At 37.1% G+C, this 17302-nt stretch overlaps 1 protein-coding gene across 1 annotated transcript in view; it reads right to left on the minus strand.

Annotated features, from left to right (window-relative positions):
* LOC119234715 (complement factor H-like) overlaps nt 1-17302 on the minus strand; it is a 56001-nt gene that overhangs the window by 17183 nt on the left and 21516 nt on the right. Inside the window, 4 exon segments of the mRNA XM_054690687.1 lie at nt 2654-2830; nt 3256-3450; nt 8407-8472; nt 8475-8579. Of these exon segments, the coding sequence (XP_054546662.1) occupies nt 2654-2830; nt 3256-3450; nt 8407-8472; nt 8475-8579 (543 nt within the window).

Raw genomic sequence — 17302 nt, forward strand, 5'->3', positions numbered from 1 at the left:
CAAAATATAAACATCTAAAAGAATGGATGAAATTGGTTTAGGCAAAAAGGTTTTAATGTACACCAAAAGCCAGGATCCTTAGAGAAAATTTTAATACAGGGACTGGTATCAAAATTAAACTTTTGCTCTGTGAAAGACTAGTGAGAAAAATGAAAAGTAAAGCTACGTTGGAGGCAAATATTTGCCAATCATATACCCAATTGAAAGCCTTATAGCCAGAATATATAAATTAGTTTCACAAATACAGTAATAATGAAACAATTTAGTGAAAGAGTAGGGAAAGATTTCCAGTCCTAAAAACAAATATGTGTAACCAGAAAATAATGCTCAACAGCATTAGCTATTGAGCAATGAAATACCACAATGTACATGTTAACATAGCAATTGAAAGACACAAGAAACTGACTCTATCCAGTCTTAGCAAGGCTGAGGAATAGTTGGAGCACTTAGACATGGCATGTGTGAATGAAACATGACGATCAACCAAGACAAGTTTATCCGTTTCTTGTAAATTAAATATATACTTAGCATCCATCTAGCAATTCCAGACCTAGATAATTAATTACCCATGAAAAATGAATTTGTGGTCCTGCCTGGTTGCCTGCAGGTTAAGCCTCAGTGCTATCACAGCTGTGGCCTGAGGTTGATCCCCAGCCAGGGAACTAACCCACATATGGAGCAGCTGACTTCTGTCCTGCCCACTGCTCCCCTTAGCAGGGTTTTTCAGTAAATACACCCATCCTGCTTCCCACTTTGTATCTCTGGTGAATCCTCTAATACCCAGCACCTCTGGCCTACACCCCTGTTCTTCTACACAAAAATAAATTTAAAAATCTTTAAAAAAAAGAAGAAAACATGAATTTGTGTTCATACAAAAACCTATATGTGAATATTTTTTAGCAGTAACATTCACAAATGCCCCAAATTGGAAACTACCCAAATGTTTTCAATGAGTGAATGTACTAACCAAGTGTGGTACACAATACAATGGAACAAAACTCAGTAGTAAAAATAATTACGATTGGTATGTAACAACATGAATTACAGATTCAAAAGTAGACTAACCAGGGCCTTCCTAGTGGTGCAGCGGGTTGAGCGCAGTGCTGCGAAGCTGTCCACAGCCTCCTCAGGGCTGGTTCGATTCCCGGCCGGGCAGGGAGAATCCCACATCGCGTGGCAGACCTGTCCTATCTGTCCCACTGCTCCCCTCAGCAGTGCTTTCGGTCCATCTACCTGTTCTGCTCCCCGCTCCGTCTCTGGTGAATCACCCTCCCGTGACTCTGTCCTGTACCCTAGCTCTTGTATAAATAAATAATAAATGTTTAAAAAAAAAAAACAAACAAACTAGACTAACCAGATAACACAGTGTGTGTTAGACCTCCATCATTTGGGATCAAACGTAAAACTATTGTTTTCTTTTGGGGACATCTTATTTCATTAACACTTCATGTTTTTTTTTTTTTTAAGTTTTTAATTAGTTTCCTTGTGTTTGAAGTAGTCACTTCCTCTAGTCTTTACTGACCAACATTGGCAGAGAAATACCTCTGTGAAAACTGTTAAGGATTCAAAGACTTTTTCTGGGACCCTGTTTATGGATATACCTGTTCATCATGTGTTACTCTCACTAGGAAGGGAATTCTTAAATTGCCTGCCTTTTGTCACTCTTGCAGAGTCAGTCTGGCAGCTGACACTTTCCTGTTTGCTTGTCCTGAAACCATGCTGAATGCTGAAGCCTGTGTTTTGTTCCCATTCCTGAGTCAAGTGAGCTTTCTTGTACTCACTAGCCATCTGTAAAGACAACATTTTGACATGTGCACAGCGGCCTGCCCATGGTGTGGGTTGGGGCGAGGTGTGCAGAGAATCGGGGTGCCTGTGGGTGAGCAGGATCTGTAGCACAGCTCCCCCATGGCTAGTGGACAGGCTTCCTAGTAAAGGAAGGTTGCCCGAGCTTGGTAGGAGTTCTGTCCCTTTATGAATTCGGAGGCCTGGATGCTCTGTTCCAAGTTTCTCTCACCGCTTTGTGCTACTGCTGATCTCTCTATTGTGGGCTATTGTGGATGTGGTGAGAAAGAAGGGGGCCTTTTTCTAAATGTCAAGCACAGCCTAGGAAGCTGGACACTCACTCATATTTTTTCTTTTCTCCACTGGGAAACCATGGACTGAGTGCATCCTCTTGGCTGTGCCTCTTTAGGGGAGGGGTGGGGTGATACAAGTTAAGTGAAACTGTTACTGTCATCCCCTCCAGTGCAGCCAATCTGGAACCAGTTTGTTTCAACAATGTGCTGAAACTTCTTTGCTAGAGTTCCAGATTCCCACAAAGATACTCTTCTTCACAGGTAATTGTCAAAAACAGTGCCTTTTGTGGAGAAGATGGTAGAAACTCCTTTACGTCCTTCTTGCTGATATCACTCTCTTTTTACAAGTTTTGTCCGTGGATCTTTTACTGTCTTCTTGACTCTGTCTATCAATAGCACATTAATTTTGCTGTGTACTTATCAAGAGATTGCTGTGTCGACTCATACACACTTGAAAAGAGTAAAACCAAATAGATCCATTGGCAAAACAGAAGTTAATTGAAACTTTTTGCTGCAGTTAAGATACACAAGTCTTGGGAAATCATCAACATACTGGGTTCTTAGACACCTGTACTTACTGACTTTAATGCATCTGGAAGGAGGGGACCAGTTATTCTCTGTACATGTCATTGTATTCTGCTCATCCTCAAGACTGTAGCCAGGAAGGCATTCAACACGTATAGATTCACCCTGTAAATACCATCTTGGTCTCAATGGATAGTTTCCATTTTCCAAATAATTGAAAATACATTTTCCTAAGGATCGCAAAAAAGATAAATGAAAATGAAGAGGCCCATATGTTTGATTAAAGTAGAAAACTAAAAATATATTTACAATGCCTAATTGACAATACAGTAACTTAAAAAACCCATTAATGCTTCTGCCAAATGTTTGTTTAAAAAGATTAATTCAATATATGAAGTTATTTATCTTGTTTTTTAATTGCTAAAATGAATGTGAATTATGTAGATATTTATATAAAATCCCTAGTTTTATTTCTCATGTAATTTTCATGAATAGCTTCTCTTAAAATCAAGGGCATATGTTGTTTTTTTTTTTTTTTGGCTCCTAGCATTTATCTCTTAGCCTTATTTTTGTCAGAGAAGCCTTAAGTGTACTCTCTTTTTTGTCTCCATCTTTTGAAAGATTTATGAACACAATTTTAAAGATGTTTACTTACTGAGGCATGGCAGTGCTGGCTCCCATCCTTCTGGTTTGCAAGTAATTGTACCCCAAAATTGTTGTGAAGGGGTCACAAAATTTTCATCACAGCCATAGTAGTAATAACGTCCTATGGATACTGGAAAGTATGGTCTATAATATGCTTCATTATGTAGATGTCCGTGTTTAATTTCTGGAAAATTACAGGGCTTCACTTGCAATAAGAAAAAAAAAACATAAATCATGTTTTACCCCAATAAAAAATTAGAAATTGTTTTCTCTATGAATTTTCTTATTTGCATAATTACACTTATTGCATTGGGACTGTAGGTCAAAAGTGTTCAAAATGATTGAGGTGAATGTGGAGGCCCTTGGGGGTAATGATAAAATTATGTGTGTATGTCTTATGATGTATAAACTTATATAAAATATGTACAGAACTTTTTAATGTAATCTCCGTAAGAGCATATATAGTGTGTTGTTTGATTAAATAAGCACCTTGGTTGGGAAATGAAGATACTGATTTTATCACTCATTATATTTATTTTATTAATTAACTTTTAATTGAATTGATATTTGAATACCCCTATCTGGCATTGCCACTGTAGTACGCACACCACCAAATCACTAAAATAGTCCATTGAGCTCCCTTCCCTCTATCTTCTCTTCCCCCCAGCCCTCCCCCACCATTGCTCCCCCCATGAATGTTTCCGTTTTATAGTCAGCTTTCAAGAGTTAGTTTTTAAGGTTGTGTTTACCTGACCCTTGATTTAGTTACTATTATTCCACATATTAGTGACACCATCCCGTATTTATCTTTCTTGTATTAACTTATTTCACTAAGCATTATCCCTTCTAGTTCTATCCATATTGCCGCAAATGGCATGAGTTTAACTGCTTTGATCACTGAGTAATATTCCATTGTGTGTACACATATATACATGTATATATATGTATTTAATAACCCATATCTCCTTGATTCAGTCATCTGTTTTTGGGCACTTAGTTTGTTTCCATAATTTGGCTATGGTAAATAGTGCTGCAATAAACACGAGTGCATGTTTCCTTTTGAAGTAGTGCGTTTGAATTTTTTTCAGTAGTTACCTGAAAGTGGAATTACTGGGCGGTGTAACTGATCCATTTTTAATGTTTTGAGACATTCCCACACTGCTTTCCATAAGGGCTGGACCGGTCTGCATTCCCAGCACCAGTGCAAGAGAGTTCCCTTTTCTACACTTTCTCACCAGCACTTGTTTCGGTATTTTCAACGTGGGTCCTACTCACAGGTGCAAGATGGTATCTCACTGTGGTCTTGAATTGCATAGAGCACATCAAGATGCCACAGAATAAAACTAATCAAAACAATCAGTTTAGCAAAGTGGCAGGGTATAAAATCAACTCAAAAATCAGTTGCCCTCCTATATACAAACAATGAGATAGAGAAGTTAAGAAAGTGACCCTATTTACAATCATAACAAAAAAAATTAAATACCTAGGAGTAACCTAACACAAGAGCTAAAAGATTTATACAAAGAAAACTCTTATACATTGTTAAAAGAAATAGAAGACCCAAAGAAATGGAAAAATATTCCCTGCTCATGGATTTGAAGAATCAATAGTGTCAAAATGGTCATCCTACCCAAAGCAATATACAGATTCAGTGCAATCCCAATGAAAATATTAATAACATTGTTCAAATAACTGGAAGAAACACTACTGAAATTCATATGGAATTACAAAGACCCTGAATAACAGAAGCAATTCTGACAAAAAAGAAAGAATGGAGTTATCATATTTCCAGACTTCAATATATATTATTAAACCATAATAATTAAAACAGTCTAGTACTAAACCAAAAACAGACACACAGACCAATGGGATAGAATTGAGAGCCCTGAAATAAACCCCACCCCCATATGGGCAGTTAATCTGTGATGAAGGAGCCAAGAACATGCACTCATTTTATCTTCATTTCCATTCCCATTGGAATCAGATCCCTGACTTTTTTTCCCCTGGATCAAGTCAATATAGGGAGATAGTGAGGTCTTTCTTGATCAACATTCATTATTTTTCTATTTATCAAGAACAATTTTAAAATACAGAAAAGCATATTTTCCATTGATCACATCATAGAGAAAAATACTATTATTCAAACTTCAAAGCAGCTATTGCAGGAAGTTTTGCTATAGTTAACCAGAGAAAAGGACATGAAATATTTCTTATTAAGCATATTGTTAAGATTTTCATAGGCATTTCTAAATACCTAAAAATTTAATTGGAGATGAGGTATTTTTAATGTCATAAATATTTGTAAAGAGGTACAATACCTATCATTTTGAGTACTTGCTATATATTGAATAATTTGTAGTGTATATTTAAGTGATGTACTGTATGAACAACTTTACATATATTTTCAGAAATATTTGCCTTTTCATGGTATGATTTATTTATACTTCAGCAATTTTAATATCAGTGTAGTGTTAGTGTTTCTATGAAAGATGTTATGAGAAACTATACAACGCTTTAGAAATGTTTCCACACATATACACAAAGTGCTCCCTATCATCTTCATTCCTTAAATTCCCTTCTCTATTTTTTTTGTTTGAATCAAGAAAATTTTCAGGTAGTTTCTACCTACTTTTCATCTGGATTATAAACTTTGAATCCTTGCATATACTGATGCCTTTCTTTAACAAAGATTTGTTTATGATGCTGTTTTTGTATATAGATTTTTGGCCAGTGGTCCATAACTTTCATTCTTGATACTTTTGCTCACTTTTTGAAACTTCAAGTGTTGAATTAAAATGTTCACTTAGTCTCATTCCTTTTGAGTAACATTCTAATTTTTTTTGCCTCACTTTTTTGAGATTGAGGTTATTTTCTCTTCATCCTCAATTTTACCAATATTTATCTTGGCCATGTTTAAATATTTGGATTTACAGAAACCATTCTTAAAGAACTCAATAAAATTTGCATGAAACTGTGAAGGAGGAATTTGAACTCTGGAGGTCTGATTTCAGAACAAGTATGGCTCCCCACTTCCAGTGGTGATTCATAGGATATGAATAAAATAAAGAAGACCCTGAGATTTCTTTTAAAAGGTGCAGGAAGGGGCCATCATTTAAAGTATTATCATTGCAAAATGAATCACTGCTATTTTTCTCTTTCTTTTGGTACATTCAAATCTTTATCCTCTAGTGAGATCAGCCCTGAGGCAAATACAGCATTTCATAAGTGGTCGGAATAACACTGAGCTTAGCAAGATTTAAAACAGCCTCATTCTCCCTCTAGGCTTGTGGTCTCATTAGCAGTTATGGGGCTCCATCAATGTTTTAACTCAAATTGATCACAAAATTGATTAAAATATTTACTAGATTTTAGAGCTGTTTCTAGTACTTGTGTAATTGATTCCTCAAATGCAAGCCCAGGATCTTATGGTTACTACTGCTAAATGTCATATTGCTAGATTTAGCCTTAAACTCAAGATTCTATTTGAATGATGAATCTGTCCTACTGAAGATTCACTATCATCACCTCCTGTATCAATTAGTTTGTATGGCATTCCCTCTAAACTCTAAAACTGTTTGGTGACACAAATGAATAATAGAGTTGGTCTGAGAACATCGACCTGCATCTGGGAACAACATCAGTTTATTTAATTTTTATTCTAAACTATGTGATCAACCATCTGACTTGTCAATTTCCCAACTAAAATGCAAGAACTTCATCAGTTCCTTGTGGAATAATTTGGCTGAGATGGAAATACCACTGGGCTCATCTACCATTTTCATAAATTAACAATAAATCATAAATATTTATTTTATAATTGTTAGCACATTGAAGTCTTATTTCATGCTGATATCAGTTTTCTCTTTGAGGGAACTTATGCTTTGAAAACTCCTTTTGGACTTAACACTAGAATTAACTTTGAAGTCATTAATGCCTATTATATGTAGCATTACATTTTCCGTCATGGAATATCCATTTTAATTGTGGTGCATCTTCACAACAAACTGTGAAATATAAAGATAAGGAATATGATTGCAGAGGTGGAAAATATTTGAAAAAAGACAGAGGGAGCATATCCCCAAATCAAATATTCTGTCAAATTTTATGGATTTTGCTGAAAATGATAGTTTTAGGAAATTGTACAACCTCTTTAGCACTCATTCTTCAAAAAAAATGGAGCTTAATTCCCCTCCTCTGTGTGTGTCTGGACTTAGTGAGTCACTTTTAAAGAACAAATATGTTGGGGCCTCCCTAGTGGCACAGGGGTTAAATCTTAGCACAATGAATCTAGCATCAGCCACTGTGGCATGAGTTCCATCCCTGGCCAGGGAGCTAACCCACATGGCACAGCCGACCTTTCCTGTCTCGCCAGCTGCTCCCCTCAGCAGCGTATTTCAGTAGATCTGCCTGTTCTGCTCCCAACTCTGTCTCTGGTGAATCCTGTTACTTCCTGCACCTCTGACCTACACCTCAGTTCTTGTTTGCATAAATAAATAAAAACTAATCTTTGAAAAAAAAAAAGAACGAATATGACTGAACCACCAATGTGTGTCCAGGTATAGATGGTATGGAGGCTTCCTACTCTGAGATCACTAGGTCTGGAGAGTCAGTGCCCTTTAAGCAACCTGTGGAGAGTCCAGGTGGGCAAGTACTGATGATTTCTCTTATGTCATGTAATCTCCAGAGCAGGCCCTAGGCTGGGCTGACCGCAGCCTAGCTAACATCCTGACTGCAAGACGGAGACTGATTCAGAGCTAGCCTGCTCAGCCACTCCCAAATTCCTGACCTTTAGAATCTCAGAGATGATAATGGTTTATGTTTTTAAGTCAATATGCTTTGGAAAAAAATTGTTATATAGCAGTAAATAACAAGTGTCTAGATTGTAGATGCTACTACTATTACCTGGTGTTTAGCTCAGATATTAGAATTTTATTAGTTTGAGAACTATGTATTTATATACATATATTTAACATTGACTAGCCAAAAAAATAAAAAGATTTACATTTATAAAGTATTTTTGATCCTATAAAGAATTGGTTACTTTGAAAATCAAAGAAGCTTCTTGTTATATATACAATATGACAAATATTTTGATTAATTGTATCCACATTTCTGTGCTTAATTGAATTAAGAAGTAAATCAGGCTATGAATGGAACCCACAGTTACACCTTGGAGCAGGTACCCAGCCTGTAACAGTGCATTTTACTTTATTTTCCCAGGTTGCATATAAAAGCCAACTTTACATTCATATGTGATTTCATCTTCAGTTCTGTATTTGGTCTTTACAGGTTTGTAGACAGCATTTGGAATATAAGGCTTATTACATGTTACTTCTGAAAAAAAAAATGTGTGGATAATGTAGGAATGACTACCCATTAAAATAAGCAAGTACATGAAAACAAAGAGAGTGGGTATTATTTTTCTTTCCGATCACAGCACAAAATGGGAATAAAATGAGCATAGCATCATATTCTTTTTTTCTTTTCTTTTACACCATTGTTCATTTTGAAACAATATTTGTTTCCCACTCCCCCATCAGGTGTAGTCCCCCATAGACTTTCCTCCACCAGTCCACCCGTGCACCATCAGCACAGTCCCCTGTGCTCCTCCCTCCGTCCCTCTGAACATCATATTCTCACTGTATCACTCATATCCCCACATATCTCTCATATAATATATTTATGTCCCCTGGACTCTTGATTTCTCCAAAGTCATCACCTATTTCATGATACTCCACTTGGGGCCTATGAGTTCAGTGTATATTATGTTAGCATTCTTTCCACTTTAAGCTTCTTGGCTTCTGAAGTTCTCATGTAGATTTTTATAAATATTCTGAATTTTTTCCTTCCAGACTCTTGGTAGGATCACTTGTCCCTGGCCAACTGAAGTAGGCATGCCATAGACCAAGTGAAATCGCTATTTCCACTCTCCCATCTGTTAGTTATTCTTCAGTCTACTGCTAACTGGCTTCTAATATCTACTCTGTGTTGGCACTGCTCTGACTAAAGACCCCCAGTTTCCAAATCCCCAAATTCCTTGTATTTGATATATTGCAGTGACTAGTGTCTATTATGGGCTTCTTCATTATGTGTTGTACTGGACAGATAAAACCCTCTGTCATCTTCAACATTGTTGGCCACTGGCTTTTTCAAGTTCTCCTGTGCCTTACATTCTATAATAAAATGATTATATAACAGCATTCATTTCAGTTATTTCTGTCCAGGAGGAAGTTAGAGGTAACCACGTGGCCATCATTAGAATATTGGATAAGTAAAACATATGCACACTATGCAGTCCTTAAACAACAGCAAACTAGATTCAGCAACATGGAGCTGAATAGCGATAAGGCAGTAAAATCTCTGGTCATCTTTCATCTATGAAAAACATGTAAATGAGACATAATTAACAGAAGGGTTTAAATATTTAAAAATATATCAAATGCACATCCCAGTTTGGTTTAGGGGAACATAATCCAGAATCCCCTTTATCAGGGATAAAGGGGTAAATATATACATAAAGGAAAAGTAGCACCCTTCATAGGCCAATCCTCTGACGTGACAAGTACAATTGACTTCACCGTTGCCCAAGACACCCAGTAGGGGTGGGCAAAAGCATATGAGATCATAGCCTCTGTCTTTAAGCAACTGAATATTTTGTGGACCAAACTTACAACCATATAATTAGAAAATTAGGTTGATTATTTCAGTGTCTTCATGAGATACAATAATTATATCAGGTGGTTTCCCCCTATTTAGATAGAAAAAGAAAACCAAAAAAACTATGTAAATATTACCTTATTGTATAATTAGATGCATTAAATAAAGTGAATTCATGTATCTCACTTTCATCACTTTAATTATAGCTTATCTTTTTTTTTTTCAGTAGAAAATTTGTGGTAAACTGTCAGCTAAAAGTCAAGTATAATCTGGAGGATATTTTCTTTGAACAAATTCCCGAAGGTGTCTATTTTTCCAAGTAATTTTGCTTTGTTTCCGACATCTATGGACATTTCATAGCCTGACTGGTTTCTTGTCCCTATAAACTAATAATGCTCATCACTGTCCTCCCATACTCATCAACTGTCTGCCTCATGTTCACAGTAACTCACACTCGAGGCTGTGTGGTTATGAATATTTTTTTAAGAGTCCGCAGGTTTTGGTTTGTCTGGACAGTCCTGCTTCAATGTGTTGGCCACATATTTATTAATAGAGCCTCCTTTCACCTCCAAAGTGTCCTCATTTGCGTAGTCAATTATATAGTCCTCCTACTTATTACAACTTCATGACTTCAATCAATGAATAAAGCATTAGGATAAAAATCAAATTTTTTTTGACAGTTGATAATCTTGCTGAAAATTTACAGTTACTTCTTATTTTTCAAATTTTCCACTTTAAGTTCTTACTTTATGTAAACAGACTTAAAATTGCCCAACTTTTTCGTGCTAGGAGTGGCTTCCAGTGAGCAATTGGAATTAAGGTTAACGCATTAATTCCAAAGAACACCTGCACCCCTATGTTTATAGCAGCATTATTTACAATAGCTAAGCTTTGGAAACAACCCAAATGCCCAAAAATAGATGACTGGATCAAGAAGATGTGATACATATACATAATGGAATATCACTCAGCATTCAAAAAAGATAAACACATGCAATTTGCAGCAATATGGCTGGAGCTGGAAGGGATCATGCTCAGCGAAATAAGCCAGAGAGAAAATGAAAAATACCAGATGGTCTCACTCTAGCAGGAATCTAGAAAACCTAAATAAGGGACCAGGAAAAAGAATAGCTACAAGAAAGAAAAAATCAAAATCAACAAACAACTATGAACCAGAGACACACGGGGGGGGGGGGGGGAAGGGGCGAGGCAGGCGGGGAAAGTAGGGATGGGGTCAAAATAAGGTGGTTGCAATTGCATGTGGATTGTAAAAATAAAATTTAAAAAACAATGAAGATTAACATATAACTTCTAAATGATCATACCCTTAAGGTATTTAGATACTGTTCTTCTATCCCCCCAAATCTAGATATGCAAAGGGTGTATTGTCCTATGTTACTAGAAGAATACTTTGCTAGTTTTGCCCAAAGGGAAATATCTAAGTATTAAAATTATAAGAAATATTTTTTAGTAAAATTGATGTTCCCAACTGAAAGCATATATTAAAAATCCAAATTCAATTAATTTTAGGATTTCCTTTATATTTTTTAGATAATAAATAAGAGTAAGAATTATTTTTACTTTCTGCATTGAGTTCTCCTGATATGATTAACAAGATGATAAAAGCCAAGTCTTTTGACCTCATCTTCAATGGCATGCTTAATAAAGACTAACAATTTTAAAGCAGTAGGGGTTCCTCATTAATTACACAACACTTCTCTTGAAGAAAAAGTTAATTATTTACATCTGTCTAAGTCTCTTTGTCACAAGCTGTATATTTCATTCAAAATATTTTTGAATAGTATTAACTTAACAAAATTATGTTAACTTACAATATTGATCATGCCAGAGGTAAATAGAAAATTGATAACCCAAAAGGGCAGAAGCATAATAATTAACTCAAACTACATGAAAGGAGTAACATTTTAACTCTAATTTTCAATTGTAAGTCCATAGAGTAAAGTTCACTTGTGGTCATTGATTTCTTTACCACTATTGATCAAATGAAAAGATGAACTTGGGAACATGAGATAATGGATAACTGTTGTTAAAATAAGACCAGGTCCATTAAATCAAACCTCTTGATTCTGACAACAGGATGGTGGTTACCAGAAGGGAAGGAGATGGGGGAAAATGAATAAAGGGGGGTCAACTGTATGGTGGTGGACATTTTTGATGGGTTTACAATGTAGCATATACAGATGTCACATTACAATGTTGTACACCTGAAAACTATATAATGATATGAACCAATATCATATATACATATATTTAGATATGTATGTATATGGTGCTGTGTAGGTTGTACAAATTAAAGAGGACAACGAGCTTAAATGTCTCGAGTAATGACAGGATATTCGTAGTTATGTCTACCATTTAGTAGGTGCTCACTTGGAAGACAACCTACTCCCACTCAATAAACTTCTTTTCATATATAAACCCATAAAATTGTCATTCTAACTATGTTGCATTTTACATAGTTCTTTTTTGCTTCTGGTTTTAATTATGTAGGTAGCAGGCTTTCCTCATTTAAAGCTCTTAAAGAGCCAAATTCCTTTTAGTTCAGATAATGAAATAAGACTAATGTTATTTAATTACTATACAAATTAACATACTTTTCTTGTTCATAACAAAATATGGTAAATCTATCAATTTTATTGTTTATACAGCAAATAAGTAGTAGATGAATATTGTTCTAGTAGGAAGAATAACACCTCTTTGTTTTCCAAATTTAGAGTTAAGATGCTCTTTTTTTTTTGGTTTATTTATTTATTTATACAAGCACTGGGTAGAGTCAGAAGTGCAGGAGGGTGAGAGAATTCACCAGAGCCAGAGCGGGGAGCAGAGCAGGCAGAAGGACCGAAGTACACTGCTGAGGGGAGCAGCTGGCGGCAGGAGAGGTCTGCGCTCCATGCCGGACCCTCGCCCTGTGGCCGAGGATCAAACCGGCCGTGGTTGCGGGCAGCTTTGCAACCCAGCGCTCAACCGCTGTGCCACTGGGGAGGCCCAAGATGCTCTTCTTTAAGACTAATAGAAAATGGTTATTTTCATCCTATTAAGGAAACCTATCAAGAAGGAGATGTAGTTCAATTTTTCTGCCATGAAAATAATTATCTAAGTGGATCAGATTTAATTCAGTGCTGTAACTTTGGTTGGTACCCAGAATCTCCTGTAGGTGAAGGTAATTTTTAAAATTTCTGAGACATAGAAAGAGATACCATGTTTTAATCTCTTTGAACTTTAAAAAATGTCTGTGGTGATATCTAATTCTTGTCTTCAGTACTATCTTTTAAAATAAATAACTATTGAGGGGAGCGCGTCCCCGGCACTGGCATTTTGCAGCAGGGACCTTTCTTGCTGGAGACTGTGTGAAACAAGCAGAAGGCTCACCGAGGAGCCAGAGGTAAGCTGGGAGGCTTGCCCATGCAGGGCGCTGCCGTGGACCACCACAGCAGTAGAAGATGAGGCCACCTCAGGGTTGAGAGAAGCGTGCAGGGTGGTCAGGGCGTCAGTGAAAGAAATGACAAACAGACACACTTCAAGAGTGAAAATCTGAGTGTAATTTTCTTTGAGTTTGTGACCAATATATATGTTTTCCAAAGGCACAGGGACAATGAACATCAATGAAATCAGCTTGCTCATGGGCTCAGTCTATCACCATCAGGGAGGTGATCTACATAACAAGCAATGACTTTTGTAGAAGAAAGAAGGAAGTTTAGAAAGATAAATAAGGGATTGAAGTTTGTAGTTCTAGAAAGAGGGGATAAGATTTTTAGCATTCTTGTAGTGGTTCTTGGTGGTCATTATCTTTTGATAAGCTTCTGCCTTTTCAGGGAACTTCAGCTGAACTTCCTCTGCTTCAGGGTGTTATGCTGTTCTCCCCCTGCATGCTGGTTGCCCAGCCTGACCTAGGGACCTTGGTGAAAGCCATTCCTAAAGATCACTGCAGGGGGGGGGGGGGAGGTGCAGCAGGTATGTAGGGTTTTGCTGTTCTCCCCCTGCGTGCTGGTTGCCCAGCCAGACCTAGGGAATGTTAACCCTAAAGGTCACTGCAGGGGGAGGTGCAACAGGGCGCCTTCTAGCCTGCAGTCCCAGCCCAGAGGGGAGCAGCACCCACCACTGGGGCAGACCGGGCGTGCAGGGGAGCGCGTTCCCGCATCGCCATTTTGCAGCACGGATCTTTATTTGGTGGAGACTGTGTGAAGCAAGCAGAAGGCTCACCGAGGAGCCAGAGGTAAGCTGGGAGGCTTGCCCATGCAGGGCGCCTGCTAGCCTGCAGTCCCAGCCCAGAGGGGAGCGGCACCCACCACTGGGGCAGACCAGGCGTGCAGGGGAGCATGCCTGGCACTGGCATTTGCAGCAGGGACCCTTTTTTGGTGGAGACTGTGTGAACCCAGCAAAAGTTCCCCAGAGGAGCCAGAGGTGAGCTGGGAAGGTCGCCCAGTACCCAGTACCAACAACACAGTGTCACAAGGAATACGGCATATTAGAAAACAGGCAGTAGGGAGTAGAAAAACCACATGCAACCCAGCAACTCCTCACCAAAAAAGCACACCGCAAAAAGAAAACCATCTACCAGATTAAAACAACAGTAACTTGGAAGAACTTCTGAGCCTTCCAGATAGAGAATTTAAAATTGCTGTGATTAAAAAACTGACAGAAGTCATAAAGGAAAACAATGATAAGGGGAAAATAATTAATGACCAGAAGAATGAAATTGAATCCCTAAAGAGGGAAGTAAAAGAAATGCAGGAGATCAAAGAATTAATGGAGACACTAAAGAACTCTGGGAAAACCAATGAAAGCAGAATAGATGAAATGGAAGAACGAATAAGTACTCTTGAAGACACAGAAATAAAAAGAACTAAAACTGAAAAGGAAGGAGAAGTACGAAGGAAAAAGACAGAAGAAAGACTTCAGGAACTATCTGACTCCATGAGGAAAGGAAATATAAGAGTTATAGGAATCCCAGAAGGAGAGGAGAGAGATGTAGGAACAGAGAAAATATTCAAGGATATAATTGAAGAGAACTTCCCAAACGCGAAGAAGGAGCTGAAAATTGATATACAAGAAGCAAGAAGAACACCAAACTTCCATGACGAAAGGAAAAATACAGCAAAACACATAATAGCAAAGCTCCCAAGAATCCAAGACAAGGAAAAAAGAATGAAGCTGACAAGAGGGAAGAAACAGATAACATTCAAAGGAAAACCAATCAGACTGACATCAGACTTCTCTGAAGAAACATCACGGGCAAGGAGAAAGTGGAGGGACATAGTCAAGAGACTAAGAAAACAGATGGCAGCCAAGAATACTCTATCCCACAAAGCTTTCCTTCCTCTATGAAGAAAGAATAAGGACCTTCCCAGACAAACAGAAACTCTGGAATTTCATTACAACTAAACCCCCACTCCAAAAATACTACAAGGAATCCTAAAGCCAGAACCAAGAGAGGTATGAATAACAACAAAAGAAGGCCCCCCCAGAAAAAGTTATTAAAAGAATAAATAAATAAAACCAGAGGAAAGACAAACACAATGGCAAATACAGATACTAACATATCAATACTAACTCTAAATGTAAATGGACTAAACTCTTCAAAAAAGACACAGTGTTGCAGGCTGGATTAAGAAACAAAACCCAACCTTTTGCTGTCTCCAGGAAACACATTTAGCTGCAAAAGATAAAAATAGACTCAAAGTAAAGGATGGAAAACAATTCTACAAGCAAATGTACCAAAAAATAAAGCAGGAACAGCTATACTTATATCAGATAAAACAGATTTCAAACTTAAAAAGATAAAAAGAGACTCCAGTGGTCATTACATTATGATCAAGGTGACAATACTTCAAGAAGAAATAACACTCATTAACATATATTCACCAAACGAAGGAGCACCAAAATATATCAGACAACTATTGGCATCTCTGAAAACAGACATCAGAGAAAACACATACGTACTGGGAGACTTCAACACACCACTATCAACAATGGATAGATCAACAAACAAAAAATAAGTAAAGATACTAAAGCTCTAAATAAGGATCTAATGTGCTTGGGCTTAACAGACATATATAGAACACTAAACCCAAAAAAATCTGAGTATACATTTTTCTCAAGTGCACACGGATCATTCTCCAGGATCGATCATATACTGGGGCACAAGACAAACATCAACAGATACTCCAAGACTGAAATCATACCAACCATCTTTTCTGACCATGAAGGCATCAAACTAGAAATAAACCATAAAAAGAAGGCAAGGTACTCTCCTACCTCATGGAGATTGAAACCCACACTACTGGAAGTCCACTGGACTAATGAGGAGATAAAAGAAGAAATTAAAAAATTCTTTGAATTGAATGACAAGGAGGACACCAATTTCCTAAATGTATGGGATGCAGCAAAAGCAGTAATAAGAGGAAAATATATAGCAATAGATGCTCACATCAAGAAACAAGAAAGAACTCAAAGAAACAACCTAATCTCGAAGCTCAAAGATCTAGAAAAAGAACAACAACAAAACCCCAAAACCAGTAGAAGAAAAGAAATAATAAAAACCAAAGCAGAAATAAATGAAATTGAAACTAAAAAAACAATCCGAAAGATCAATGAAACAAGAGCTGGTTCTTCGAAAAAATAAATAAAATAGATAAACCCCTAGCCAGGCTCACAAAGGAAAAAAGGGAGAAAGCACAAATAAATAGGATAATAAATGAAAGAGGAGAAATCACAATGGACACAGCAGAAATCAAAAGAATAATTAATAACTACTATGAACAGTTATATGGAAACAAGTTCAACAATCTAGAAGAGATGGACAAATTCCTACAACTCTACAATGACCCAAAGCTAGATAAAGAAGAAATAGAACACCTAAGCAGACCGATTACAAGCAGCGAAATTGAAATGGTAATCAAAAACCTCCCCAAAAACTAAAGCCCAGGACCTGATGGATTTACAAATGAATTCTACGAAACATCCAGAGACGAATTGGTGCCTATCCTTCACAAACTCTTCCAAAAAATTGAGAAGGAAGGTATAATACCTAACACGTTCTATGAAGCCAACATTACCTAATACCAAAACCAAACAAGGACAACATAAAAAAAAAAGACTACAGGCCAATCTCCCTAATGAACACTGATGCAAAAATCCTCAATAAAATTTTAGCTATCAGAATTCAACAGTGTATCCATAAGATAATTCACCACGACCCAGTAGGATTCATTCCAGGGACACAAGGATGGTTCAACATCCGAAAATCAATCAACGTTATCCAACACATCAACAAAAAGAAATATAAAAACCATATGATATTATCAATAGATGCCGAGAAAGCTTTTGACAAAGTGCAACACCCATTCATGATAAAAGCCCTTGAAATTCTTGGGATACAA

Source organism: Talpa occidentalis, unplaced genomic scaffold, assembly GCF_014898055.3.
Source record: "Talpa occidentalis isolate TD23 unplaced genomic scaffold, MPIMG_talOcc4v2.1 talOcc4.8, whole genome shotgun sequence".
NCBI classification, from domain to species: domain Eukaryota; kingdom Metazoa; phylum Chordata; class Mammalia; order Eulipotyphla; family Talpidae; genus Talpa; species Talpa occidentalis.